The sequence below is a fragment of the Pinus tabuliformis genome, chromosome 8 (assembly GCF_031772625.1).
Source record: "Pinus tabuliformis cultivar Carrire ecotype Pingquan chromosome 8, CPIR1, whole genome shotgun sequence".
Taxonomy (NCBI): domain Eukaryota; kingdom Viridiplantae; phylum Streptophyta; class Pinopsida; order Pinales; family Pinaceae; genus Pinus; species Pinus tabuliformis.
In genome coordinates, this window is record NC_142294.1 from 464,409,120 (window position 1) to 464,436,868 (window position 27,749).

The 27,749-nt window shown below is 41.6% G+C and overlaps 2 protein-coding genes across 2 annotated transcripts in view; one reads left to right on the forward strand and one right to left on the reverse strand.

Annotated features, from left to right (window-relative positions):
• Window positions 1-27,749, reverse strand: part of LOC149236052 (F-box/WD-40 repeat-containing protein At3g52030-like) — a 344,460-nt gene that overhangs the window by 207,817 nt on the left and 108,894 nt on the right. The window contains 1 exon segment of the mRNA XM_089372304.1: window positions 25,000-25,054. Coding sequence (XP_089228430.1) covers window positions 25,000-25,054 — 55 coding nt within the window.
• LOC149236054 (uncharacterized) lies at window positions 4,254-7,933 on the forward strand. Its single transcript, XM_089461500.1, has 2 exons — window positions 4,254-7,156; window positions 7,287-7,933. The coding sequence occupies exons 1-2, from the start codon at window positions 4,952-4,954 to the stop codon at window positions 7,479-7,481; spliced, it is 2,400 nt and encodes a 799-aa protein (XP_089317626.1). The 5' UTR covers window positions 4,254-4,951; the 3' UTR covers window positions 7,482-7,933.

A 27,749-nucleotide genomic window follows, 5' to 3' on the forward strand; every position in this document is an offset into this window, starting at 1 on the left:
TTTTAATATCTAAAGCATCTAAAACATAAAATAAAAATATTGACACATAAATATGATAAAAGAACTACTATATAAGATGTGTAATATCATTTCTAGTGCTACATCACACATAACAGTGAATCATGTCATGTCCTGACTCCTGAGTCCCAACTCAGCTTCAAAATATCAACAAAAAATATAATAATGTATCTCATATCATGAGTCAAAATGTCATACACAATGAAATGAACCAAATAACTAATACTACTGATTTCCTCTGCCCCTCTTGCGAGAAAATGCAATAGCTTTCCCTTTCCCTCTAGATGTAGATGCCGGTGGAGTTGCCAGTGGACTCTGATGTGCTCTAGAAACTAAAGAAGTAGGAGCTACAAGAGGTAGACAATGTCCTCTACTGGTGGCAAGGGTAGTCTGGGTAGGTGGTGTCACCTCCTCCTCCTGTTCCTCCTCCTCCTCCCCCTCTATGCCTTCCACCACACCCTGCTCTAACCAATCATTGACAGACTCCATGAGAGGCCTCTCGGCCTCAACCCTCCATGCAACAGTGGTGTCAATCCCATCCAATGAGATGGCATCCATATAAGGTATCCTCTCAAGTTTCCCCACCCATAATCGAATATTGTAGTAGATGTAAACCATGTCATTAAGTTGTTGGGACTCCAACCTGTACAAAGATCGTAAAATAATAGCCCACTTAGCTTGTTACCCCATTTGCCATGGAAGCAACCTCTGGCTAAAGCTCCTTATCGTTTGTCAGGACGGGAGTTGGAGGAATTGAAATGACAATTGAAGGAGTTCACTAATGCAGGTTTCATAAGGCCTTCAAGGTCCCCCTATGGAGCTCCAGTATTGTTCCAGCGGAAGAAAGATACGAATGAGCTATGGATGTGTTGTGATTATCGTGCTCTCAACAAGCAAACGATAAAGAACAGGTATCCTTTGCCATTAGCTGCAGATTGCTTCGATAAGCTTGCGAAAGCCCAAGTGTTTTCCAAGCTAGATTTGAGGCATGGGTACTATTAGGTGCGGATAGTAGAAGGAGATGAGAGGAAGACCGCGATTGTGACAAGGTATGGAAGCTTTGAATTCCTTGTCATGCCATTTGGGTTGTGTAATGCTCCTGCTATGTTTTGCACTTTGATGAATGATGTACTACGTCCATACTTGGATTCGTTCGTAGTAGTATACTTGGATGACATTGTGGTGTACAGTGATAACATGGAGGATCATAAGAAGCACTTGGCTTCGGTGTTTGAGGCACTAAAGAAGACTCAGTTGTACTTAAAGAAGTCGAAGTATATGTTTGCCCAGACCGAGATTCCGTTCCTTGGGCACATTGTGGGTCAAGGTTACATACAGATGGAGCCGAACAAGCCAAAGTCAATAGAGGATTGGGCTGAACCGAAGAATGTCCATGATATGAGGGTGTTTTTGGGAATGACCAACTACCAACGGAAGTTTGTAGAGGGCTACTCCAAATTGACCTCATCATTGACAGAATTTGAAAAAGGATAAGCAATGGAATTGGACGGAGAAATGTCGGATGGCATTTGAAGACTTTGAGCGACCGTTTGAAGTACACACAGATGCTTCGGATTTTGCGATAGGAGTTCTTATGCAGGATGGGCATCCGGTGGCGTATGAGAGTCAAAAGTTGCAGGATAGAGAGCGGAGGTATCCAGTTCATGAAAAGGAGATGATTGCAATCATCCACTGTTTACAGGTATGGAGGCATTACTTGATTGGGAAGCCTTTTGTTGTCAACACTGACAACATTGCAGCGAGTTATTTTGCATCACAACCAAAGCTGTCAGCGAAGCAAGCTCATTGGCAGGACTTCTTGGCAGAGTTTGACATGACTATTGAGTACAGACCGGGTAGACTCAATGCAGTTGCAGATGCCCTTAGTAGGAAGGGACAACTAGCAGCATTGGAGGGGGAGGAAGACCGAGTAGCATGAAGTAGGAGTTGGGTACAGATGACCGAGGAGATGCAAAATAAGCTCAAGGAGAGCATTGAGACCTAAATTGCACAAAACAGGGAAACGAGTACGAGTTTCCGAAACGGGCACGGGTACGAAATGTGACCCCACAAATTTTGGAAACGGGGAAACGCAATATATATATATATATATATATATATATATATATATATATATATATATAGATATAGATATATTAGGACATTTAAGAAATATATGCAATCATAAAGCATATATGATACATTCTAATTTAGTACATTATGATTAAATTGTCAATTGTCAATGCATAAACTATAAGTCTCTAAATTTACATCACATTTACTCATGAATGATCACATAATGAAAATAGCAATAACCAAAATCACCCATGAGAAATTTCTAATTTCTTGTCTCATACTTGATTGGGAGTCTCCTCCTACATAGTCGAACGACCTTAGTGCTCTTGATTAAATACAAGTTCCATACCCTAGTATCCTATGTGCTCTTGACTATTGGGAGTCTCCCCTGCATAGAGGGCTTGGTTTTCTTGATTAAATACAAGTTCCATACCCTAGTACATGACAAAATCCAATGGAAACATTGCAATCCTCCCAATCCTGAAAACCTGAAAAACAGATAAGTCTGTTGGATTTTGAGTGAGAACTAAAATTCTACTTTCTCCATATGAAATCCAACAAGGGCGAAACCACTCTCAAACATCCTGAGTCATTTCATGGTAATGTTAAAAATTTAAATAAAAGGATGAAAATGAAAAAATAAAGGAGAATGTCACTTTTACTTTAAGAATTTAACATTACCATAAACTGCATATCAACACTAGGGCCATAGGCTTGAACATTAGGCTGCCCCACTCAAAAAATCCTCTTTTTTATAACTTGACAGGCATCTAGAAGATATTTTAGTCGCCCAATAAAAAATTAGAAGTGAATAAAAAAATAAAAATAAAAGGTCAATTTAGAAGAGGAAACTCCGTTGTACGGCCTGGAAACGCTTTTCCGGTCGTACTAGCCACGTTTCCTCCTCGAGAAACGGGCCAGTACGGCTGGAAACACATTTCCAGGCCGTACAGTACGAGTTTCCTCGTTTCCGTTTCGTTTCCGGACGGAAACGGACCCTTCTCCAACGTTTCCTACAACTTAGATTGATACTAATACTCAGGCGCAGAATGTGAAGCAGATAAAGGAGGGGAAGACACAGAATAGCAAAGGTGTAGGAGATGCGCCCGCTAGACGGGTGGAACAACGAGGCAGCGTGAGGGCGGACAGTCGCAACCGCAAGTCGGGTTGAAAGGTGTTAACCGCAGGTGGTGGGCAGACCAAACGGGCAAGCCGCAGGTTGCCACACAGGCGGGTGAACGGAGGTTACAGCAGGCAGGCCGAAGGTTGAATGCAACACGGTATCGGGTGAGGCAAGCTGGGCAAGGCAGCCCGGGGTGGTGCGCTCACAGCGACACGATACGAGCACGTGGGCAGGTGCACCCGTAGCGACACGACACAAGCCCATGGGCAAGTGCGCCCACGGTAAGGCGTGCACGAACCGATGGGCACGTGCGCCCGCGATACGGTGGGTCGAGTTCGATGGAACGGTAGACTTGTACACGATGAAACATTGGTCGAGCAGACTTGCACGATGCAGCAACCGAGTTGGTGGACCGATCAAGCTGCACAGCAGCCACCCGTTTGTAAGTTGTAAAACTCGGTCGAGCTATGCTCCCGGGGAGATTTATAAATATTACTTGCATATATTGTGTTATCTCGTCTCTTGCATGGTTTATGGTTTATTAATGTATTCCGCACATTAATAAGTTAAACTAAGAAAATATGTGAATGTTACACGTAGTTCGGGAAATAACCTAGAAATGAAAATGTTTAAGTGTTTAGCTAGTGCCGCATGTTGTGCAACTCGTGAAAAAAGAGTTGGGGGTGTGACATCGTGGTGTACAGCGATAACACAGAGGATCATAAGAAGCACTTGGCTTTGGTGTTTGATGCACTGAAGAAGAGTCAGTTATACTTAAAGAAGTTGAAGTGTATGTTTGCCCAGACCGAGATTCCGCTCCTTGGGCACATTGTGGGTCAAGGTTACATACGAATGGAGCCGAATAGGATGAAAGCGATAGAGGATTAGGTTGAACCAAAGAATGTCGATGATATGAGGGTGTTTTGGGAATGGCCAACTACCAATGGAAGTTTGCAAATGGGGTAGCAAGCTAAGTGGGCTTGATTGTGGGGAAAACTCCACAGTTAAGCGCGCTCAATGTTACCGGAATCGCCCCCCCCCCGGAGGATCCAAACCCGGAACCGCGCCCCGAGCGGTTGCGTTCCGGAATCCACAGAGGAATCGCGGTTCCGTTTTCAAGGTTGCGCGGTTCCGATTTTTTTTAACGATTCCTGCCAAAACAGGTTGCGCCACCCCGGAATCGCGCTTCGGCATGCGGTTCGGGCATGGGGTGGCGCCACGCAACCTGCCCGGAAGCGCACGCCACCCGCACGCCACCCGGGCGCAACCCGAACGCAACCCGCGCAGTTCAAATTTTTTTTTTAATTTCATTTAATATCTAACTTAACTAAGCATGAGGGGGTGGGTTAGGGGTGGGTTAGGGTCACTTTAGGGTGAGTTTAGAAAAGAATAAAGCCCCCATTCTCTTCTCATTTTCTCACTTTGAGTTTATGAGAGTTGGAGAAGAGAAGAGAGGAGAGGAGAAGAGAAGAGAGGAAAGGAGAGGAGAAGAGAGGAGAAGAGAGGAGAGCTTGGAGGAGTGAAGAAGGAGGAGCTAGGAGAAGGAGGAGGAGCTTGGAGCAAGAGCTTGGAGGACTTCATCTACAAGAGCTAAAGAGGTAAGTTCAAACCCCAAACTCCCTTGTTTTTTTGAAAAAAAAATTGTATTTTTCTCCTCCCTCTCCTACTCTTTCCCATTGTTTCTACTTGCTCCTTTATTTACAGGTTGTCCACCACCTATATCCATATTCCAAGATGGTGTTCTTTTGGCTTCTATGTATCATTCCACTCTTGGTTTTAATGATGGCAAGGGTGAGGAATAGAGGGGAAGAGGAAGGGGATGAACTTGGGACTCCTAATAGTAGTGACCCAATGTATGATGAGGAGGAAGGGTTTGAAGAGGAAGGGGATGAACTTGAAGAGGACACTGAAGCACAAGATGGGAAAGGTACATCAAATCCCTTGTGGACCTTTGTGACCAAACTTGAAGGGGGAAAGGGTGGTGGATCTTACAAATGGATGTGCCCTCATGATTGTCATGGAGGAAAACCATATACGGGTTCATATACCCGTCTGAGGAGGCATCTTTGTGGGGTGCTAGAGAGTGATGAAAAAAAGGGTTCTGTGGGGGTAGCCATTTGCACAAAAATTTCAAGTGAACAAAGACAAAAATACATCAAAATAGAGATGGCTGCACAACAAAAAAACAAGAAACAAAAAACTCATTCAGAATCAAGTGCAACCTCTAAATTTGGTAGTTGCCCATCTCCTTATGGTACTTCTGCAACCTCTGGAGGTAGAAAAACAATAGGGGATTTCCTTAATGTTGCTGGGAGGGATGATGTGGATGGAAAGGTAGTCCGTTTTCTTTGTGCTTGCGGTGTACCATTCAATGTGCTTCGCTCTCCCTATTGGCATGACATGGTAAAGGCCATCAATGAAGCCCCAAAAGGATACAAGGCCCCCAACTATGAGAAAGCTAGAACAGTGTTATTAGAAAGAGAAAAAGCTAAGGTTCAAAGAGCTTTGACACGTTTTACACATGAGTGGGTGGATTATGGGGTATCCATTGTATCAGATGGGTGGACAAATATTAGAAACCAACATTTGATAAATGTTCTTGGTGTTTCTTCTAAGGGTGCAGTATTTATTGCATGTCATGACTCCTCCTCCATCAGTGCAACTGCACAAAACATTGCAGATCTCCTATTGAAATCAATCAAAGATGTTGGTCCGAATAATGTGGTTCAAGTGATCACAGATAATGCAGCAAATTGTAAGGCAGCAGGAAAAATTATTGAGCGTACTCATCCACACATCTTTTGGTCTGGGTGCCTGGTTCACACATTGAACCTTTTGATGCATGATATTGTGAAACACAAAGAATGTGGGTGGATTGCTGAGGTTTACAGGAAAGGGAAGCAGCTCATTAAATTCATCACAGGGCATACAAGGGTAAACTACTTCTATGGCACTTACTCCAAGTTGCAATTGCTTAAAATTGCAAAGACAAGATTTGCTAGTTATTACCTCACCTTTAGGCGGCTAGTGAGGGTGAGACAAGCTTTAACTAATCTGGTGTGTGCTGAAACATGGGATGAAATTAACCAGTGTACAGATGGTGCTACTGCAGATGTAGTCAAGGACACTGTTCTTGACACTTACTTTTGGTCACAGGTTAAATATGTTTTGCAATTCACCAAACCAATTTATTACATGATCAAGTTTGCAGATTCAGATCGACCAGTAATTGGGGAGGTGTATGAGCAAATGGATAGCATGTTGGGGCAGATTAAAGACATTGTTGAGCCTAGAGATACCACCTTGTACAATTATATTCGTGAAGAGGTGGAAAAGCGATGGGATATGCTAAATGTTCCATTGCATGCATTAGCATATGTTTTGACACCTAGGTACTATCATCCATCATGGCTTTCAAAACCAGCACCTGGGGGGGGAAGCAGGAAAAAACCACACCAAGATAAAGAGGTTCACGAAAAATATATGGCTGCATTGAGTAGATTAATCCCTGATAATGAGGAGGCTGCATTGGTACGGAGACAGCTGAGCAACTATACGCTCAACACTGGTCCATTTGGGAGCATGCATTCAATTGAAGATCGAGAGCATTTTTCTGCTCTTGAGTGGTGGAACATGCATGGAGGGCCTACTCCAGTTCTACAGAGTTTGGCATTGCGGGTGCTATCACAGGTGGTAAACACTTCTTCTGCAGAGAGGTGTTGGAGCTCTTATTCTTTCATCCACAGTGTTAAAAGGAACAGGTTGAGTTTAGACCGGGCAGAGAGCTTGGTTTATGTTCATTACAACTTGCGATTGTTGTCCCATTACTGTGAAGATGCAAAGTCTAATAAAGACTTGTTGATTTGGGACAAGCATCCAGAGGAGCCCAATTTGGAGGATGGAGTGTTGCAACTAGAGCAATTAGAGGATGCTCTCCTGGTATGTCCATTATGGTATACCGTATGAATTTTCCAATTTTCCCTTATAAAGCATTTCTCTAATTCATGTTTTTAATTTTTTTGTTAACTAGTGTTTTTTTTTTTTGCATGAATTTTTTGAGCGATTCTAGGATGATGATGACCGTGTTGATATGCCACCACCCCCACCCCCATCTGGTCCTAGGTTCCATGGTTCAACACCAACAGCAGGGGGTTCTTCTTCATCAGTTCCAGTGCCACGACTTACACAGGGACCATCTTCTTCATTGCCACCACGTGGAGGCACGCCATCACGTTCTATTCGTGGTGGAAGGAGGAGAGATTAGTAGATATATTCACAATCTACTTCTTTTTGTCATAGTCTATAGATTACTCATTAGACTTGTAGACTTGTGAATTTGAATTTTGAACCTTTTTGGCTTGGCGGTGACCAAGTGACATATTTTGTAAACATTATTATTTGAATTTTGGACATGACAAATGTTGACAGTTGCTCACTTGCTAGATAAATCATAATATGCTTAAATGTTTTATGTTTTATAATATGCTTAAAAATTTGATGTATGTTTGTAATAGCTAGAATATAGATGATTGTTGTACATACTAGTAACTACAATGGAATCATGGATGCCATATCTATCTTGATTTATGCAAAAATATGCATGTTTTCATGTCTTCTACAATTAATTTGGTATTTGGGATGTTTGTTTTGAGTATAAATGCAAAAAAATATATAAAAATATATATATATAGCAGACGCTTCCGCGGACGCTTCGCTCCCTAGATTTTTGGAAAATGACGCTTCCGCGCTTCGCGCTTCCGCTTCGCGCTTCCGCTTCGCTCCCGCTTCGTGCAACACTGAGCGCGCTTGAGCCAGAGGCGATCTGGGATAGGTTACCTCCCGGGAAGTCCTGGTTACGGGGTGCAAGCCCCAGAAGTGATGATTGACGCTATGTGATTTATTTCACTAGTTTCAATCCCACTTCTTCACCCCTGTGAGCATCACCTGATGCAATGAGTGCTAAGTGGATTATTCAAAAATCATGAGAAATTAGTCAGTTATGACTACCTCTCATGGAAATGGTCGTAGATGAATGACTTACTTAACGCAGTTGAATCCCAAAAAATGATATCTAATATAATGCACTGCGAAAACCACCAAATACTTAATTCAAAAAGAATGAAGGGAACTCTACTTGAATGGCTCATGAGACACAATACTTGCTAAGGTTTTGCAAATGGGGTAGCAAGCTAAGTGGGCTTGATTGTGGGGAAAACTCCACAGTTAAGCGTGCTTGAGCCAGAGGCGATCTGGAATGGGTGACCTCCCGAGAAGGCCTAGTTACCGGATGCAAGCCCCGAAAGTGATGATTGACGTTATGTGATTTATTTCACTAGTTTCAATCCCACTTCTTCACCCCTATGAGCATCACCCGATTCAATGAGTGCTAAGTGGACTATTCAAAAATCATGAGAAATCAGTGAGTTACGAATACCTCTCATGGAAATGGGTCATAGATGAATGACTTACTGTTGATTTGGGGTAGCATCGAATGTTCTCTAGCCACGAAACTTGGTGGAGAGGCTAAGGCACATGAGATCTCCAATACCCAAAAAGGGTTTGGGCAGATTCTAAACAATTTGGGAAATATTAAAATAATTAATATTTTTAATGTAATCCCTAGATCTAAACTTAGGGAAAATAAAATATTAATGTGAATTAATATGAAACTGTGTTAGAATGGTCCAAAAGTCATGGATCAAGCTAGATCTAATCTTATCAGTTGATTAGGGACTTAATCTCGGCCGTTGATTTGCCAACGAGAAAAGTATAAGAGGAGGCTTGAGGGTCATTTGGAGAACACACTGAGGGAGACCAGTCGGTTCAATTTCTGGAGCGGGGTTAGCTGAGAAATTGAACTAGTGGTCTGGTGAGAAATCAGGAGGAAGCAAGTACAGAACAGAGAGACGGGAGATCAGCGCAGAGGCAGAAGAGGCAGATGCAGGGCCAGAGGGAGCCACGTAGAGCCAGTAGAGACTGCGCAGAGCCAGCAAGGCCTGCGTCATCCACACAGATGCTACAGGAGTGACACAAAAGGCCAGAGAGGCTACGCAGAGTCTCAACAAACTGACGTTGAGGGTTTCAGGCCACGCAGAGGTCAGCAGGGCTAACGCTGGGTTCAAAAGAAGTGCTAGAGAATTTGTCTATCTGTGGGTAAGCCAATTTGGCGCCCTGTTGTACTAGAAAATTGTTGAATAATAAAATCCTCCCTTGCTCCACCGGTTTTCCCACATTGGGTTTTTCAAGGACATTAATCCAAAATATCTGTGTCAATGTGTTTATTCTTGCGCATATGTTTGTTTCTGTATTACAGTGTGATATCTGCAGCAGTATTTATTTTAATGTTTATTGAAGTGATTTCATGAATAACTTATGGTGGAATAAGTAGGAAAAGTAAATCAGTTGCTACAGTGATAGAATTTTCAAATGGTATCAGAGCAAGTAATCAAAGACAAAAAGGGAAAATCAGTTATGGGTCGAGACCACGATGCAGAGGCATCCACCTCAGGTGACTCACGCAGATTTTCAGAAGATTGCACAAGAGAAAGAGACTTCGATTTCTCTATGTTGGCCTCCAGGCTGGAAGAAGAAGTGGCGTGCATGACTAGTGCTGCATCATGAGAAGTATGGTAGTAGACAATGGAGCCTCATGGCATATGACGAGAATCAGGGTGTGTTTCTCCAAATATCGAGAAGAGAAGATGAACTTTCAGATCACCATGGGGAACAAGGAAAAGTGTACTCCAATAGGGAAGGGTACCATTTTTTTCAGACAGAATCAGGAGAGCAGTTCTGTGCCACAAATGTATTGCATGTACCAGGATTGGGGATGAACTTACTTTCTGTGTCACAACTACAAGGCAAGGGCTATGACATCTACTTCATCAAAGAAAAGGCATACGTCAAACACCCAAGCTAGAAAAAGAAAGTGCAGATCGGGATCAAAAGTAATCGGCTGTATAGATTACAACCAGAATCACCAATGGCACTAATAGGCAGTCATGGGGACAAGGACTTGAACGAACTATGGCACAGAAGGATGGGTCGCTTGCACCATGGAGCTCTGAGAATTCTCAGGAGCACTGTAACAGGAGTTCCGGATCTGAGTACGGAACAAGATGATGTATGCAAGGGATGCATTCTAGGAAAGTATGCCAAGGCGGAATTTCCTAGGAACAAACATAGGGCCAAGAGTGTACTAGGATTGATACACTCAGATATTTGTTGACCTATGTCCATCAAAGCTCTTAGTGGTGTCGAGTATTTCCTTACCTTCATTGATGACCACTCGAGGAAAACTTGGATTTATTTTCTGAAAACCAAGGATGAGGTTTTATGTCGATTCAAGTAGTTCAAGGCTCTAGTAGAGAATCTAACTGGGAAAAAAATAAAAGTTTTGCGCTCAGATAATGGTGAAGAGTATGTCGATAAGGACTTCATTGATTATTGCGCTAAGGAGGGCATCAGAAGAGAGTGGACAGCTCCCTACAATCCGGAGCAAAATGGGGTAGCAAAAAGAATGAACAAGACTATTGTAGAAGCAGCTAGGGCCATGTTGTATGATCAAGATACGCCAAAATTCCTATGGACGGAAGCATGCAACACAGCTGTCTATGTTCAGAACAGGACTCCTCATCGGGCATTGGGCGAGATTACTCCAGAGAAAGTCTTCACTGGGAAGACACTTGAAGTCAATCATTTTAGGATATTTGGGAGTTTAGCATATTGCCGCATACCCGAAGAAAAGAAGAAGAAGCTGGATCAGACTGCAAAAAAGGGATATTTGGTGGGATATAGGAAGAAAGCTAAGGCATATAGAATCTATCTTCCAGGGAGCAGGAAGGTAGTAGTACCACGAGATGTAAAGTTCATGGAGGACAGTACCAGAGCTTTCAGAAGATCCCTCAAAATGCCTTTCGAGGAGCAGTCGAAAGAGGATCCGTTGGTCATGTCTCTTCAACCAACAAAAGTGAAGAATTCTTCCTCAGGTCAGGAAGATTCTCAGGATGAGGAGGAGCGAACAAAAGCACCTACTGGTAGAGGATGAACTAGCAGGGAACTTCGTCAGATTCTGCGTGATGCAGAGAACTTCATCGGTGAGCCAAGGAACAGTAAAAGGTTGCAAAAACAGCTAGGTAGATATCAGGCGTTAGTAGCTCATGATGGAGAGCCTACCAGTTTCAAGGAGGCAGCTCAGCATCAGGTCTGGCTAGATGCGATGGTAGAGGAGTATAACTCCATAATTGTGAACGATGTCTGGGAGGTGGTGTCAAGACCTCAAGACAGATCTGTGGTAGGTTCGAGATGGATCTACAAGATCAAATATGCTGCGGACGGCAGCGCTGAGAAATACAAGGCCAGGTTTGTGGCTAAGGGGAATGCTCAACAAGAAGGGATTGACTATGAAGAAACCTTCGCCCCAGTAGCCAGGTATACATCTATTAGGACCGTGATATCTCTTGCAGCTCAGATGGGATAGGAGATCCATCAGACTGATGTCAAGACAGCATTTCTGAACAAGGTAATAGAAGAAGAGGTATACATTGAACAACCAGAGGGCTTTGAAACTCATGAAAAGAAGTCTCATGTATGCAAACTGAAGAAAGCCTTATATGGGCTGAAGCAGGCACCGAGAGCATGGTATGGTCGAATAGATGGCTACTTGCAGAAGATGGGGTTTGTCAAGAGTGACGCAGATCCAAATCTCTACTATCTGGTCGTAGAGAACGAGCCTCTTATCTTAGTATTATATGTGGATGATCTCTTTCTGACAAGATCATCTAGACTCATTACGGACTGCAAGAAGAATCTAGCCACAAAGTTTGATATGAAGGATCTGGGATGAATGCACTACTTCCTATGGTTGGAAGTTTGGCAGCAGAAAGGAGAAATCTTCCTTGGGCAAGGAAGGTATGCTACAAAAATCCTAAAAAGATTCGGGATGGGACACTGTAGACATATGGCTATGCCAATGATCACCAACTGGAAGAAGATTGATGCATTAGACGACAAGGATGTCGATCCCACCCTATACCTGCACCTCTTAGGGTCCCTGATGTATTTGGTCAATACCAGGCCAAATATTTGCTACACTGTCAACACCCTCAGTCAGTTCATGGTGGAACCAAAGAGGGCACACTAGACAGTGGCCAAACACGTTCATAGGTATTTACAGGGAACAATTGAGTATGGGCTCTTGTACAGGAGAAGGATATCGGGTTGAGTGGATTTACTGATGCAGATTGGGCAGGAAGTTCAGTGGATCGGAAAAGTACCTCTAGGTATTGTTTCAACATTGGATCAGGAATGACCTCTTGGTGCAATAGGAAACAGAAGTTTGTGGCTCTGAGCTCATCTGAGGCAGAATATATGGCAGCAAGCATAGCTTCGTGTGAGAACATATGGCTTAGAAAACTGCTGGTGAACCTATTCAGAAGAAATATGGAGGCGACCAGGATCATGTGCGATAATCAGAGTTACATCAAACTCTCTGAGAATCCAGTGTTTCATGATAAGTCAAAGCATATTGATATCCGGTGTCACTTTGTCAGAGACTGTGTCCAACGAGGAGATGTACAGTTGAGCTACACTCCTACAGGAGAACAGGGGGCAAATATCCTCACCAAGGCCCTTAGAAAGTCAAAATTTGACTACTTCAAGGAAAAGATGGGGATGGTAAAGAACCCCTTTCAGAAGTAGAAATGAGTGTACGAATGAAAAGGGAGTTGCAGTGCAGATGCAGTGTTGGGAAAAAGGACCAGCAGCAGCACAAATGCGGAGGGAGTTGTCGTACAGAATCCAGATGCAGCAGTGGCAGTAGCAGTGGCAGAGCCATGGGCAGCAGTACAAGATACAATAATGCAGAGGATTTTGGGCAAGAAGCCTTAGCATCAGCAAAGGAACCAATGTCGGACAATCAGGGTGATGCTCAACGAGGAGTATTGCCAGAGCACAGTCCTCACTAAGAGGGAGTGTTGATTTGGGGTAGCATCAGATGTGCTCTAGCCATGAAACTTGGTGGAGAGGCTAAGGCACATGAGATCTCCAATACCCAGAAAGGGTTTGGGCAGATTCTAAACAACTTGAGAAATATTAAAATAATTAATATTTTAAATGTAATCCCTAAGTCTAAACTTAAGGAAAATAAAATATTAATGTGAATTAATATGAAATTGTGTTAGAATGGTCCAAAAGTCATGGATCAAGCCAGATCTAATCTTAGCTATTGATTAGGGACTTAATCTCGGTCGTTGATTTGCCAACGAAAAAAGTATAAGAGGAGGCTTGAGGATCACTTGGAGAACATACTAAGGGACACCAGTGAGTTCAATTTCTGGAGCGGGGTTAGCCGAGAAATTGAACCAGTGGTCTGGTGAGCAGTCAGAAGGCAGCAAGTACGGAACAGAGAGATGGGAGATTAGCACAGAGACAGACGCAGGGCTAGAGGGAGCCACGCAGAGGTAACAGAGACTGCACAGAGCCAGCAGGTCCCACGTCATCCACGCAAAGGCTGCAAGAGTGACGCAGAAGGCCAGACAGGCTGCGCAAAGTCTCAACAGGCTGACGCAGAGGGTTTCAAGCCACGCAGAGGTCAGCAGGGCTAACATTGGGTTCAAAAGAAGTGTTGGAGACTTTGTCTATCTGTGGGTAAGCTAGTTTGGCGCCCTATTGTACTAGAAAATTGTCGAATAATAAAATTCTCCTGCTGCACCGGTTTTCCCACATTGGGTTTTTTCGAGGACATTAGTCCAAAATATCTGTGTCAATGTGTTGATTCTTGTGCATATGTTTGTTTCTATATTACGGTGTGATATCTGCAGCAGTATTTATTTTAATGTTTATTTAAGTGATTTCATGAATAACCTATGGTGGAATACGTAGGAAAAGTAAATCAACTGCTGCAGTGATAGAATTTTCACACACACTTAACGCAGTTGAATCCCAAAAAATGATATCTAAAATATTATATAATGAATTCAAAAATTAATTGGAAATTTGGAATATTTTAAGTTTTAAATTTAAACTGTTACGCTTCTTGTTGTGTATTTTTTCAAATGCACTCCAGTTGCGCTCGCATCCTGAGGAGCTATATGTTTGGCTAAGGATTCGAATGGCAAGCTTTCGCAGATGGGGTACTTTAGCACCATAGCGAGTCCACCATGCATCTACAACAAAATTACAAATAAGATAAACATAAGAAAAAAATGAAATTTGAAAGTTGAAGCAAAATATGAAGTTATGAACTTGAAGAGACAATGAAATTTGAAACAAACTAAAAAATACCTAGCATTTTAGTCTTCCTATCAACCACAACCATCTCAAAGCTAAATGTGCCACCTGCCATCCTGTATATCTCCATTTCTTTGGAGATTTCTGCACGTTCTGTTGGAGATCACACCATCCTCTGAACACAGGTTAAGAATCCATCCATGATCTCAGCATCAAATAAAAACCCACATGGGTAAGAAAATGCGGGGTTCAGGTAGATCCCTGCAGCATGAATGGGACGATGGAGTGTGTTGTTCCATCGTTCATCAATCACTTCCCATAGGAGTTGTTTCTGAAACCCATCATCTCCCTTATCATCATAGTAGGCCCGAATGGATTCTTTGGCCCTATCCATGGCCTCATACAAATAGCCCATTACGGGCTTCTCACCATCAACTAATTGACGAACCTTTACCAAAGGTTCAATCATGTTGCACACCTCCTGCACTCCCACCCAGAAGCTTTCCTGGTATGAAACTAATCTGCATATGGCCTCTCCCTCTAGTTTGTGACTAAATGTCAAAGCATGCCACTCATCTGAAAGAAACATTATCTTCACATCCCACATAGAATTCAAGAGGGATTGAAGAGATATGAAACTAATGGCAAACCGCGTAATGGCGGGGCGTACCAACTCCTTGTTGGTGAATTTTCTCATCAAACTAAGGAAAGATGCATAATTATATATAAATTTTGTAATGTTTTTTGATGAGTCAACAATACCTTTGACAAAGGAAATTTTTCCTATGTCCTCCAACATCAAATCAATACAATGTGCAGCACAAGATGTCCAAAATAAAGTAGGATGCCTCTCCATAAGCATCTTGCCAGCAGCAACATATTTGTAGCAAGGCCTGTTATGACTTGAACATGTTCTGCACCCACCTCCAAAATAAACACATCCAGCAAATCACATAATAATTTTGCATCTTTGATATGTGAAGATGCATCAACAGATTTCACAAACATTGTCCCCTTGGGACAATTAACCAAGAAGTTTATAAGGGTTCTCCCCTTTTGGTCGGTCCAACCATCTGATGTCACAGTGCATCCTGTTTGTGCCCATGAAGCCCCAAACTCCTCCAATCTTTTGTTGAAGCCAACTTTTTTCATCTTGAAGAATGCGGTCTCTGAAGTCATCATAAGAAGGGATTTTGTACCTTGGGCCAACAATTGCAATAGCATCAACATCAAGCTGGCAAAATGGATTATTCCTTGCAACGCTGAAAGGAATATCACTCCAAAGGAGAAACTTGCCCAACAACTTGTCAGCTTGTTCTTTCTCCTTTTTTTTAAGAATTTTAGTGATAGATGGTTGTAAATCAACTGTGGTTCTAGGAACAAAAAATGATGAGGTAGCTACAGTGTTGGTTGTAGACATTGATGCTGTTAAAATTGGCAACTAGGGCCAAACTCTATGTGAGTCATCTTATTCATGGCTAATAATATTTTTATTAGATTCCTCTCGTCGAGAAGTGTAGGATTGATCTAAAGATCATCCGATTCCAATAAGTATTTATGGAGATATGAATTTATTTTGATTATGGAATAATTATCAAGCCTACTAGCAACTCATCTAGGCTCAGAAGCCCAACAGTCGCATCTATTCAATCATCAACAGTTGTGTATAAATACAGGAAGTCTTTTCCTCATTTGGACTCACTCAACTCATCACATCTCTCTCTCTCTCCTGCGCAGGAAAAGAGGCTCTTCTCCTACTACGCAGAAAGAGACTGTTCTCTCACATGTGTGGAAGGAAGGATGCAGATTTAGGGCTGCAATTGCAGATCAGAAGTTTGACCAACATTGACCATCTTTCTCCCTCTCTGAACTGTGTTGTAGGTGGATTTGACTCTCCTCAGAAGGCCGCATTTTTTGGTGAAGGAATCAAGCCGATCCGGCAGTCGGTTTGCAAGATATTGTCTGCCCTAGTTTAGTTTTGATGCTGCTGATGCCGATAATGCTGACGTCGATAACACTGATGCTAGTGATGCCGATGATGCCGATGATGCCGCTGATGCCGTTGACGCCGGTGATGCAGATGATGCTGATGCCGGTGATGCCGATAATACTGATGCTGGTGATGCTGATGATGTCGTTGATGTCGTGATGCCGATGATGCTGATGCTGGTGATGCCGATGATGATGATGCCGGTGATGCCAATGATGTCGCTGATCTAGATGATCTGACAGATATTGACTGATGTCGTTGATGCCGCTGATCTAGATGATCTGACAGATATTGATTGATGTCGCTGATGCCGCTAATGTAGGGTTCGTTGCTGCTGATGTAAATCAGATTTATGTACTATTTCTTTCCGCTGAATTATTGAAGATAAAGGAAGATTTGATCAAAGGGTTTCCCCATATTGAGGTTTGTCCCTGGCTAGCCACCACATCTTATGTCTCTTGTCTTGGCTTGTTTTCTGTTGATCGTTTAATGTTCTATCTGCACTTTACTTACAGTACAGGTGATTGCTAATATGTGGATAATAATAATAAAAAGAAGTAAACTGCTCTAAGCATAGAACATACCATAACTTAACATGAGATCAAAGCAGAGGTGAAGACAAAGCCCGAGCAAGAGCAAGAGCAATCATCAAAGAGAAGATTGACAAGGCTATCCTAAAAGAACTATGGGGTCCTCAACACTCTTCCTTGCCGAAGACAAGCTCCATGAGAAGTCTGACTATCACGGATGGAAGATGTCTCTCGATCTAACCATAGAAGATCAAGGAGTGTTGGACCATGTGAGAGGCATATTGTTGAGCCTCCATCAAATGCACCCACTGCTGCCAGGAACAAATGGAAAACCGGTGAAGTCAAAACAAAGAAGATCATCCGAGACTCTATCAACAAGCGCTTGGTGGCCTATGTTTCTGAGTTGGACACCTCCAAGGAAATCTACGATAAACTGGTAAGCTTATTTAAAGTTAAAGATGCCTTTACTCTTGGGTTTCAAGTTGATTCATTATATCAAGTCGGTGGAAGTCCACTAGCTGTCATGTCTTGTGACACATCTCTTTGGTCTGAACTTAAGCATCGAAGGTTTGCCCACCTTCATTATAAAGCTCTACTCGATGTAAGACAAATGGTGACAGGGATGCACGAATTTCGAGTAGAGAAAGAAGGTGTATGTTCAGGATGTGCCGAAGGAAAGCTCAAAAGGGGACCATTCCCCTCAAGCCAAAGCAAGACCTCCGATATATTACAGTTGGTACACTCAGACATATCTGGTATGATGCCTGTGAACTCCTTGGGAGGATATTCATATTACCTTATTTTTACAGATGACTATTCTCGAAAGACTTGGATATACTTCTTGAAAAAGAAGGATGAAGTGTTCTCTTGGTTTCAACACTTCAAAGCCTTGTTGAGAATCAAACTGGAAAGAAGATCAAGATCTTAAGGACTGATAATGGGACTGAATATGAAACTAACGAGTTTCATGACTCTTGTAAAGAGACTGGCATTAAGAGGGAGACTACTACACCATATACTCCTAAACAGAATGGTGTGGCGGAAAGGAAGAACCGTACGATTATGGAAGTTGTCCGTGCCATGCTCCATGATCAAAGACATCCGAACTTTCTATGGGCCAAAGCTGCAAACACAGCCGTATATGTACAAAACCGATGCCCTCATCAAGCATTGGGTTCCAAGACTCTTGAAGAAATGTTCACTGGTAAGAAACCTGACGTATCTCATTTTAGAATTTTTGGAAGCCCTGTATATTTTCATGTGCCGAAAGAGAAAAGAAATAAATTGGGTGCATCTGGAAAGAAAGGAATCTTCGTGGGCTATGGTGAAAATACAAAAGGCTATAGAATCTATGTAGCCAGTCAAAGGGAAGACGTGATTAGTCATGATGTCACCTTTGACGAAGACATGGCTCTCAGCAAGGTGGACAATCTTCCGACTTTGAGGAGCTCTCAAAAAGTTGACACCAGGGAACCAAAAGAAAAAGAGTATGACGAGACACTTGCACCTGTTGCCAGATATGCCACCATCTGCTCGATCATAGCCCTTGTGGCTTCACAAGGATGGAACCTACATCAGATGGATGTCAAGATCGCATTCTTGCATGGTTCGATCAAAGAAGAGGTCTACGTGGAGCAACCCAAAGGATTTGAGATTTACGATCGAAAATCTCATGTATGCAGGTTGAAGAAGGCTCTCTATGGGCTGAAGCAAGCACCTCGAGCATGGTATGAGAGGATCGATAGCTACTTGATGAAGCTGGGATTCACTAGGAGTGAAGCCGATCCAAACATTTACTTTAAGGTTGAAGATGACAAACCTCTCATACTAGTGTTGTTTGTGGACGACCTCTTTCTAATAGGTGCAGACCCTCTCATTCACAAATGTAAGAGGGAGTTGGCTTCTGAATTTGAAATGAAGGACCTAGGACTGATGCACTATTTCCTAGGACTTGAAGTCTGGCAGAAATAAAGGGAAATTTTCCTATCTCAAGGAAAATATGTGGTGAAGATATTAGAAAGATTCGGTATGGTGGACTGCAAGCCTGTGACTACCTCGAGAATCTTAACTTTCACAAGTTATATGGTAGTAATGTCAGACCAGATTTGAGAGATGCCTCTGAGTTTCATAAACTCATTCGCGTTGATGTTCTTAGTGAACCTCCATCTGGACATATGTTTTGCATTGAGCATGATGAGCTCATATTTGATTGAGTCTCACTGGATTGATGCCAAGAATCTTCTGAGATGTCTTTGGGGCACAATCTCTCATGGATTGAGATACACTGCCGGAAATATGAAACTGCATGATTATTCGAATGTTGAGTGAGCAGGCAGTGTGGAGAGCACTTCTCAGTGTTGGTTCTCTTTGGAATCTGCCTCGATATCCTGGATGAGCAGGAAGCAGAAGTCGGTGGCTCTGAGCACCGTGAAGGCAAAATACATTACTACTAGCATGGCCTCCTGTGAGGCAGTCTGGTTGCAAAAGCTCTTCAGTGAGCTATTTGTACACATGATGAATACCACTATGATTCTCTGTGACAACCAGAGGTGGGATTCGATTATAGAGGAATCCCGTATTCAATGATTGCTCTAGCAGATAAACATCAGATGCTGCCTTATCTGGGATATGGTAAGTCGATGAGCAAGAAGGCTCCATCACATTAAGATGATGTACAGGTCGCTGACATTTTGACAAAGCCCCAGGGAAAGATCAAATCTATGATTTTCCCGAACGACTTGAAGTCATCGAGAGACCCTTGTAAAAGGGTCTTGCATGTTGTATACATTGAGCCAATGTTGTGAAAATCGTGATCGGGATTAAATTAGCGCGGGGAACAAATCGGAAAAAATTGGATTTATCGGGAAAAAATCTTAAAAAATCAGGAAAAAATCGTTTGGTACAAAAATATTCATTCTTTTTCATTTTTTTTCAATTTTTTTAATATTTAAACCATCTACAACATAAAATAAATACATTGACACATAAATATGATAAAAAAACTAATATATAAGATGTTTAATATCATTTCTAGCGCTAAAATCACACATAACATTGAATCATGTCCTGAATAGTAAGTCCTGACTCCTGAGTCCCAACTCAGCCTCAAAATATCAACAAAAAATACGATAATGTATCTCATCATGTCATAATGTCATATACAATAAAATGAAAGTCTAAACCTATTGATTTCCTCTGCCCCTCTTGCGAGAAAATGTCATAGCTTTCCCTTTCCCTCTAGATGTAGATGTTGGTGGAGATGGCAGTGGAGTCTGATGTGCTCTAGAAGCTGAAGAACTAGAACTAGGAGCTATAGGAGGTAGACCACGTCCTCTACTGGTGGCAGGGGTAGCCCGGGTAGGTGGTTTCACCTGGAAACATTACAATCTCACAATCCTGAAATCCTTAAAAACTGATAAGTCTACTGGATTTTAAATGAAATCTAAAATTCTACTTTCTCCATATGAAATCCAATGAAGCTGGAACCACTCTCAAACATCCCGAGTCATTTCATGGTAATGTTAAAAATTTAAGTAAAATGATGAAAATGAAGATTAAGGAGAATGTCACTTTTACTTTAAGAATTTAAGATTACCATGAATAGCATATCCATACTAGGGCCTAGACTTGATCATTAAGCTGCCCCACTCAAAAATTATTTGTTTCTTTCAAAAAAAATTGCATGAAAAAACCCAAAAAAACGTTATAAAACTATGCTGTCGCGACCCCCGGAGATTTTTTCTTAAAAATCGCGATTTTTTCGTTTTTATCGCGATTTTTTCAGTAAAAATCAGCAAAAAAAATACCGGTGATTTTTTTGTATATTTATCGCGATTTGATCGGCAGAAGGAAAAAATCGCGATTTTTTCATTAAATCGCGATTTAATCGCAATTTTCACAACACGGCATTAAGCTCTGGGAGCTCTGGGGGCTTGCGGTTCTTACTGGAGCAACATACAACCACAGGGTGACTCACCCTCCCCTGGTGGTGCGCACTAGGACAAGATGATTTGCTCTCTTGTGGATAGGATGATTCGCTCTCTTGTGAGACATGATGATTCGCTCTCTTGTGGATAGGATGACTCGCTCTCCTATGGACAAGATGATTCGCTCTCTTGTGAGATAGGGTGATTCGCTCTCCTGTGGATAGGGTGATTCGCTCTCATGTGGACAAGATGATTCGCTCTCTTATGTAGTAGGGTGATTAGTTCCCCTGTGAGGTCTGAATGATGTGTTCTCCATGACGATTGTGTAGCAAGATGATTAGTTCTCCTGTGAGGCCTAGATGACGTGTTCTCCATGGCGATTGTGTAGCAGGATGATTAGTTCTCCTATGAGACCTGGATGATGTGTTCTTCATGGCGATTGTGTAGCAGGATGATTAGTTCTCCTGTGAGGACAGGATTGATTAAGTTCCCCTATCGAGGCATCCTACACATGCAGTTTGGGACTCATGGGAAGTACCTCTCATCTGATCAATGAGTAGAGAAATGAGAATAGGGACCATAATAGTACCGATGGACGCATCGTTGTATCTATCGTACTCCCTATGCTAGGATGACCTTCATTGATCTGGGATCAATGATACTGGTCTGGGACTAGTGATAGGAGTTGTACCCACTATGATGCTGACTTCAGGTTGGTTGAGACTGGTCTGGGACCAGTGGTACATACTCTGAGATTGATTTCGGGTCAATGAAGAACTAGTCTAGGACTAGTGGTAGGAGTGGTACATACTATGACGCTGACTTCGGGTCGGTTGAGACTGGTCTGGGACCAGTGGAACGCACTCTGAGACTGACTTTGAGTCAGTAGAGGACGATATTGGTCTGGGACCAGTGATAGGAGTTGTACCCACTATGACGCTGACTTCGGGTCGGTTGAGATTGGTTTGGGACCAGTGGTACATACTCTGAGACTGATTTTGAGTCAATATGATACATCCTCAATCATTTCTTCTTCTTCATAATTTGAACAAAGCAGAGCAGTGCAGATCAGTACAGGGCAGAACAAGACTAAACAGAGCAGGCAGAATAGAGCAGAGCAGGGCAGGGGTCAAACTGTACAGGGTGGTACATTTGATGGATGAATAGGAGCAACCGACAGACAGATTGCAGATGGAGTTCTCCCTAGTTGAGAGAGAGTGTTAAAATTGGCAACTAGGGTCAAACTCCATGTGGGTCATCTTATTCATGGCAGATAATATTTTTATTAGATTCCTCTCGTCGAGAGGTGTAGGATTGATCTAAAGATCATCCGATTCCGATAAGTATTTATGGAGATATGATTTTATTTTGATTATGGAATAATTATCAAGCCTACCAGCAACTCATGTAAGCTCCGAAGCCCAACAGTTGCATCTATACAATCATCAACAGTTGTGTATAAATACAAGAGGTCTTTTCCTCATTTGGACTCACTCAACTCATCACATCTCTCTCTCTCTCCTGCGCAAAAAAGAGGTTCTTCTCCTACTACGCAAAAAGAGACTGTTCTCTCACATGTGTGGAAGGAAGGACGCAGATTTAGGGCTGCAACTGTAAATCAGAAGTTTGACTAGTGTTGAACATCTTTCTCCCTCTCTGAACTGCGCTGTAGGTGGATCTGACTCTCCTCAGAAGGCCGCATTTTTTGGTGAAGGAATCAAGCCGATCCGACGGTCAATTTGCAAGATATTGTCTGCCCTAGTTTAGTTCTGATGTTGTTGATGCTGATGATGTTGATGCTAATAATACTGATGCTGGTGATGTCATTGATGTCGATGATGCTGATGCCGGTGATGCCGATAATACTGATGCCGGTGATGCCAATGATGCCGATGATGCCAATGATGCCGCTGATGCTAATGCCAGTGATGTCAATGATGCCACTGATGTCGTTGATGCCGATGATGCCGATGATACTGATGCCGCTGATCTAGATGATCTGACAGATATTGACTGATGTCGCTGATGCCGCTGATCTAGATGATCCAAAAGATATTAATTGATGTTGCTGATGTAGCTGATCTAGGGTTTGTTGCTGCTGATGTAAATCAGATTTATGTACTATTTCTCTCTGCTGAATTATTGAAGATAAAGGAAGATTTGATCAAAGGGTTTCCCCATATTGGGGTTTGTCCTTGGATAGCCACCACATCTTGTGTCTCTTGTCTTGGCTTGATTTCTGTCGATCATTTAATGTTCTATCTGCACTTTACTTACAGTACAGGTGATTGCTAATCTATAGATAATAATAATAAAAAGAAGTAAACTGCTCTAAGCATAGAACATACCATAAATTAACATATGCTAAAGTAGAACCAGTGCCACTTCCATATTCACATCCTAACACACTCCCTGCTAGTTGCTTCTTCAGATCTGCTTTGGTCACTTTGTCTTGCTCTAATTCTTCCAATGATCTCATGGTTCTTCACATGATTTCCGCATTTGTATTGGTGTAAGGCCCTACATCATGTCCAAGGATTTGTACAAGGTGATACTCCAATCTATAAACCCTTCCTGACATATGTTGCCCACACAACTTGCAAGACAAGTTTATTCTATCAAACCCTCCATCAGGTTCACCAAATTCCCACAAAAAGTCCAATTTCCTTGGCATGTTTGTAACTTGGTTGAACTCTTGAGTTTTAATGTAAGATAAAGTTTGAAGTTGAACCTATGGCACAATAAGAATTGCAAGTTAAAAAAATAAAAAAAATTACATACATGACACAACACATTGAACTTTTGACAAACAAACAAAAAAACTTCAACTCAATCCAACAATAATAGAAAAAAATGCACATTCAAACCCAATAAAAAATTATGCAAAAAATAGAGCACAAGAAAAAATTAAACTAATAAATCTAACAATCAAGTTTTTGCATTTTTGACCAAAATCAACCCTCTCCACTCTATGCAACAAAAATGAAAAAAAAAACACCATCAAATCCACTCAAAAATTATTGATAATCAATGGGTTATAGAAACCCAAGCAAAAACAAGAAAAAAACCAAAACAACATGGCCAAATTTGGTGCCCATACCTGGAAACCACGGTTTGCCAAAGAAATTTAGTCCAAACACGAAATTTTCTTGCTTGGGATGCTAAAATCTCCCATTTTTCTCCTCCTCTGCCCTAGTAGATGCCTTCCTCTCCTCCTCAGCTCTCAAACAAGTCTGCTGTCTGCTAAAAATGAGAAATAAACTCATCAATTTGCTTATAAAATGCGTTGTCCCGGAGGGTCGCGATTTTTTCTGTTCGAAATGCGATTTTTGGAGAAAATCAAGAGTCTTTCAGCGATTTTTTCGAAAAAAAAAAAAAAAAAACAAAACAAAACAAAACAAACAAACAAACAAACTTTGTAAAATCAGGTGATAATATCAGCTAAGTCAAAAAATCGTGATTTTCGCAACACTAATATGATGACCCACCGTTACCAGCTATGCCACCAAAAAAAATGGGTTTCGGGGTAAAGCATCCTCCAACTTTTGAAAGCATAGTCATAAATTATGCTAAAAACCATACAAGAATCACTAAGTACACAAAAATACAGTTTTCTGAAGAGGTGTAAAATGTACACAAAAAGAGACATGCATATACAGAAAAAAATGCTAAATCTGAAGTGATCTCATTAAGAGAATCAACAAAGAAAAAAAATTGAGATTAGGCACTAGTAACTACTACAGTCTCAAAAACCTTAATAATATTCATATTTACAGGCAACAAATATTGGCCTGCCTCCTTGAATTACATGCATTGACTAAGATTATTATAACCTATACGCTGTAATAATGAGGGACCAACCAGAGGTACAAAATGACAGATTTTTTCTCGAAATTCAAGAGAATTTATTACTATAGTTGAAAGCTATCGTCCTAATTACTGAGATTTGAATTGACAACTTCTCTTTTAACAATGTTGAACACCATCTAAGATGGTGACTTTGTGAAAATAGCTTTTAACCTAAATATCATTCACTGCAATATACTAATCACACGTATCATGCTAAAAATAGAAGGCCGATACCATGCATATAAGTGACCATGATACCTGATCACCAACACCAGTTAAAATTGATCCCATTTGCATTCGACAACAGTTCACTCTGCAAATTCACATTTTGAATAGCGGTGCTTTAGAGAGAGAGCCAATTAAAAATAAACAATACAAGAAATAACCCTCATTAAGTTTTCAAATTTTGGAGAAAAGGCGATGCACCTGAGGATCAGCCTCGACATGAAATTCTAGAGAAAACAGATTAATAAATGATTTTCTCGATTCATTTGACAATACAATTTGCAGTACATGTTGAATATTGTCTGTAGATGTATACTACGTAACAAGTACTGTTGCGTAAAGACAATATTTATGATCCAAACATTGATGATCATAGTGACTAGTCCCGGATAGAGGGAATTATGTCCCCAATAAAAATAAGACAAAATAAAATGAGCATGAAATTTTTACAGCTTCTCATGGTTCTAGTCGAATTTCTGTATTTTAAACTGTGTCATGAAAATTTAAAATCTAGAAATATTACTAAAATAAAATATGCTCACTATTCATCTTATGTCCAGATAGCAATTAAAATATATGGACTGTCTGTTTTAGGATAAGCTCATCAGCAATCAAATCTTAGCTATATTTGTCAGAGAATTCAGAAATCCTGTAAATCTGCCGTAACTGCATGGTTTTGTAACCACTTATGCCATGAGAACAAAGCAAAGCACATTACATATTTTGAATGTCTATATTGGAGTGAGATAAGTTCAACTCATGGAAAATTGAGCATTAGAAAAAATTTGATTGTGTTTTGAACTCCTGTAATCAACCTTACTAACATTGTTGTATCACTACTTACCGCTTGGAACTTTAATCCTGATTCACACTGTACATTCAAAAAAAAAAAAAAAAAAACTTTTATCCTAATATCTAGACAGTGCACAATCAGGCCCTGTGTAAACTCTGAAGTTCTCATTATTTATGTCAGTTATTGTATTTCAACCTTCCTTTGCTCCAAATCTCACCCCTCCGTGACAAAAACCTTTGAATAGAATAACAAAGCACTGAAAGTTGAAATAGACAAAAAGGGGAGGCAGGACGTTGAAAAAGAGAAAAATTATTTGAAGGACAACATACTAAGAGTCAATTTGTTACCTGTTACCACTTATAATAGCAGGGGTACACACATCTATTACAGCATTTTTCACACCATTGTAAGCCCAAGGTCGCGGGTTGAATCCTTCCAACAACCATGTGAGACCTTCTATTAGCTGTCCAAGACCTTCTGTTGAGTCAGACCATGGCCGATTCCCTTGAGTTCATCTCTGGCTCCTTTTGTCCTGGATAGGATTGGACCTTGGAAGGGATTACTTGAGGAAACATGGTTTTAAAGGAGTCTGCTTTTATAAGCGTGATCACCAATATAGAAGCCAATCCAGCCCATGTCGAGTGCACGTAAGTCTTCCCACATGGTTATCGGCCCATTAAATCTATAAGGTGGACTTGGCTTTGGGGCAGTCTCCCTCGAATGTTTCTCAACATGCCAGTCTCACAATGATCAACTTTTCACACTCCCCAAGGAAGTTCACGTTTCTCGACGCAAAGTGGTCCTGAAAGTCAACTTGGTCCGTGTTGATTTGGGGTAGCATCGAATGTGCTCTAGCCACGAAATTTAGTGGAGAGGTTGAGGCACATGAGATCTCCAATACTCAGAAAGGGTTTGGGCAGATTCTAAACAGATCAGAGGATATTAAAATAATTAATATTTTTTGGAGTCCCTAAGTCTAAGCTTAGGGAAAATAAAATATTAATGTGTATTAATATGAATCTGTGTTAGAATGGTCCAAAAGACATGGATCAAGCCTAATCTAATCTTAGCCATTGATTAGGGACTTAATCTCGGTCGTTGAGATGTCAACAGAAAAAGTATAAAGGCTTGAGGGTCACTTGGAAAAGACACACCAGAGTGATCAATCATTCTATTCTCTAGAGCGGGGTTTGCTAAAAGAGATAGAATCAGTGATTGGGAGAGCAACTGAGGGGCATTGAGTACAGAGAAACAAAGAAGACAGAGATTGTGTTGGGAGAGCAGCGCAACAGCGAAGGAGAGTGACGCAAAGCTAGCAAGGGCTCACGCAGGACCATGCAGAGGCAGCCAAGTGCTGCGCAGAGCACCAGAGAGGCCAGCGTCTCTGACGCAAAGGCCCAGAACATTGATGCAAGGCCTCCTGGGGCTGACGCAGGGCCAGCGTGAGACAGAGAGGGGCTAACACAGTCCAAATTGGGCAGACGCAGGGGTTGCAGAGCAGTTTTGTGCTGAGGAGTTACCGGAAGGATTTTCTGGGGTTTCAGCCAGGAGATTTCTCTCAAACTGTGAGGTATAGCTGCTAAGGAAATTTTCTATTGGGTAGGCCAGTTTCGACACCCAGATTGTACTTTGATATTGCCCATATAAGAAAACCCTTAGATCACTACATCGGTTTTCTCGCATTGGGTTTTTCCGGGGACATTGGTCCAAAAAATGGTGTCATGTGGTGTGTTTGTTCTTGTTTCTTTTAGTTGTTGATCTGTAATATGTTGAGCATGCACTGGTGTCCATTTTCAGTATTTACTTTGTAAATAACTTGTTAAAGAAAAATAACAAGTAGGTAAGATTAAATTCGAAAAAATGCATGAGGGGTTTCCAAACTAAATAAACTTAGAAACTTCAACATGGTATCAGAGCTAAAAGACATCAGCCGAGCGGAGCAATAGCAGCAGAAAACAGTTGTCCCGAGGTGACAGAAGCTATTTCTAGC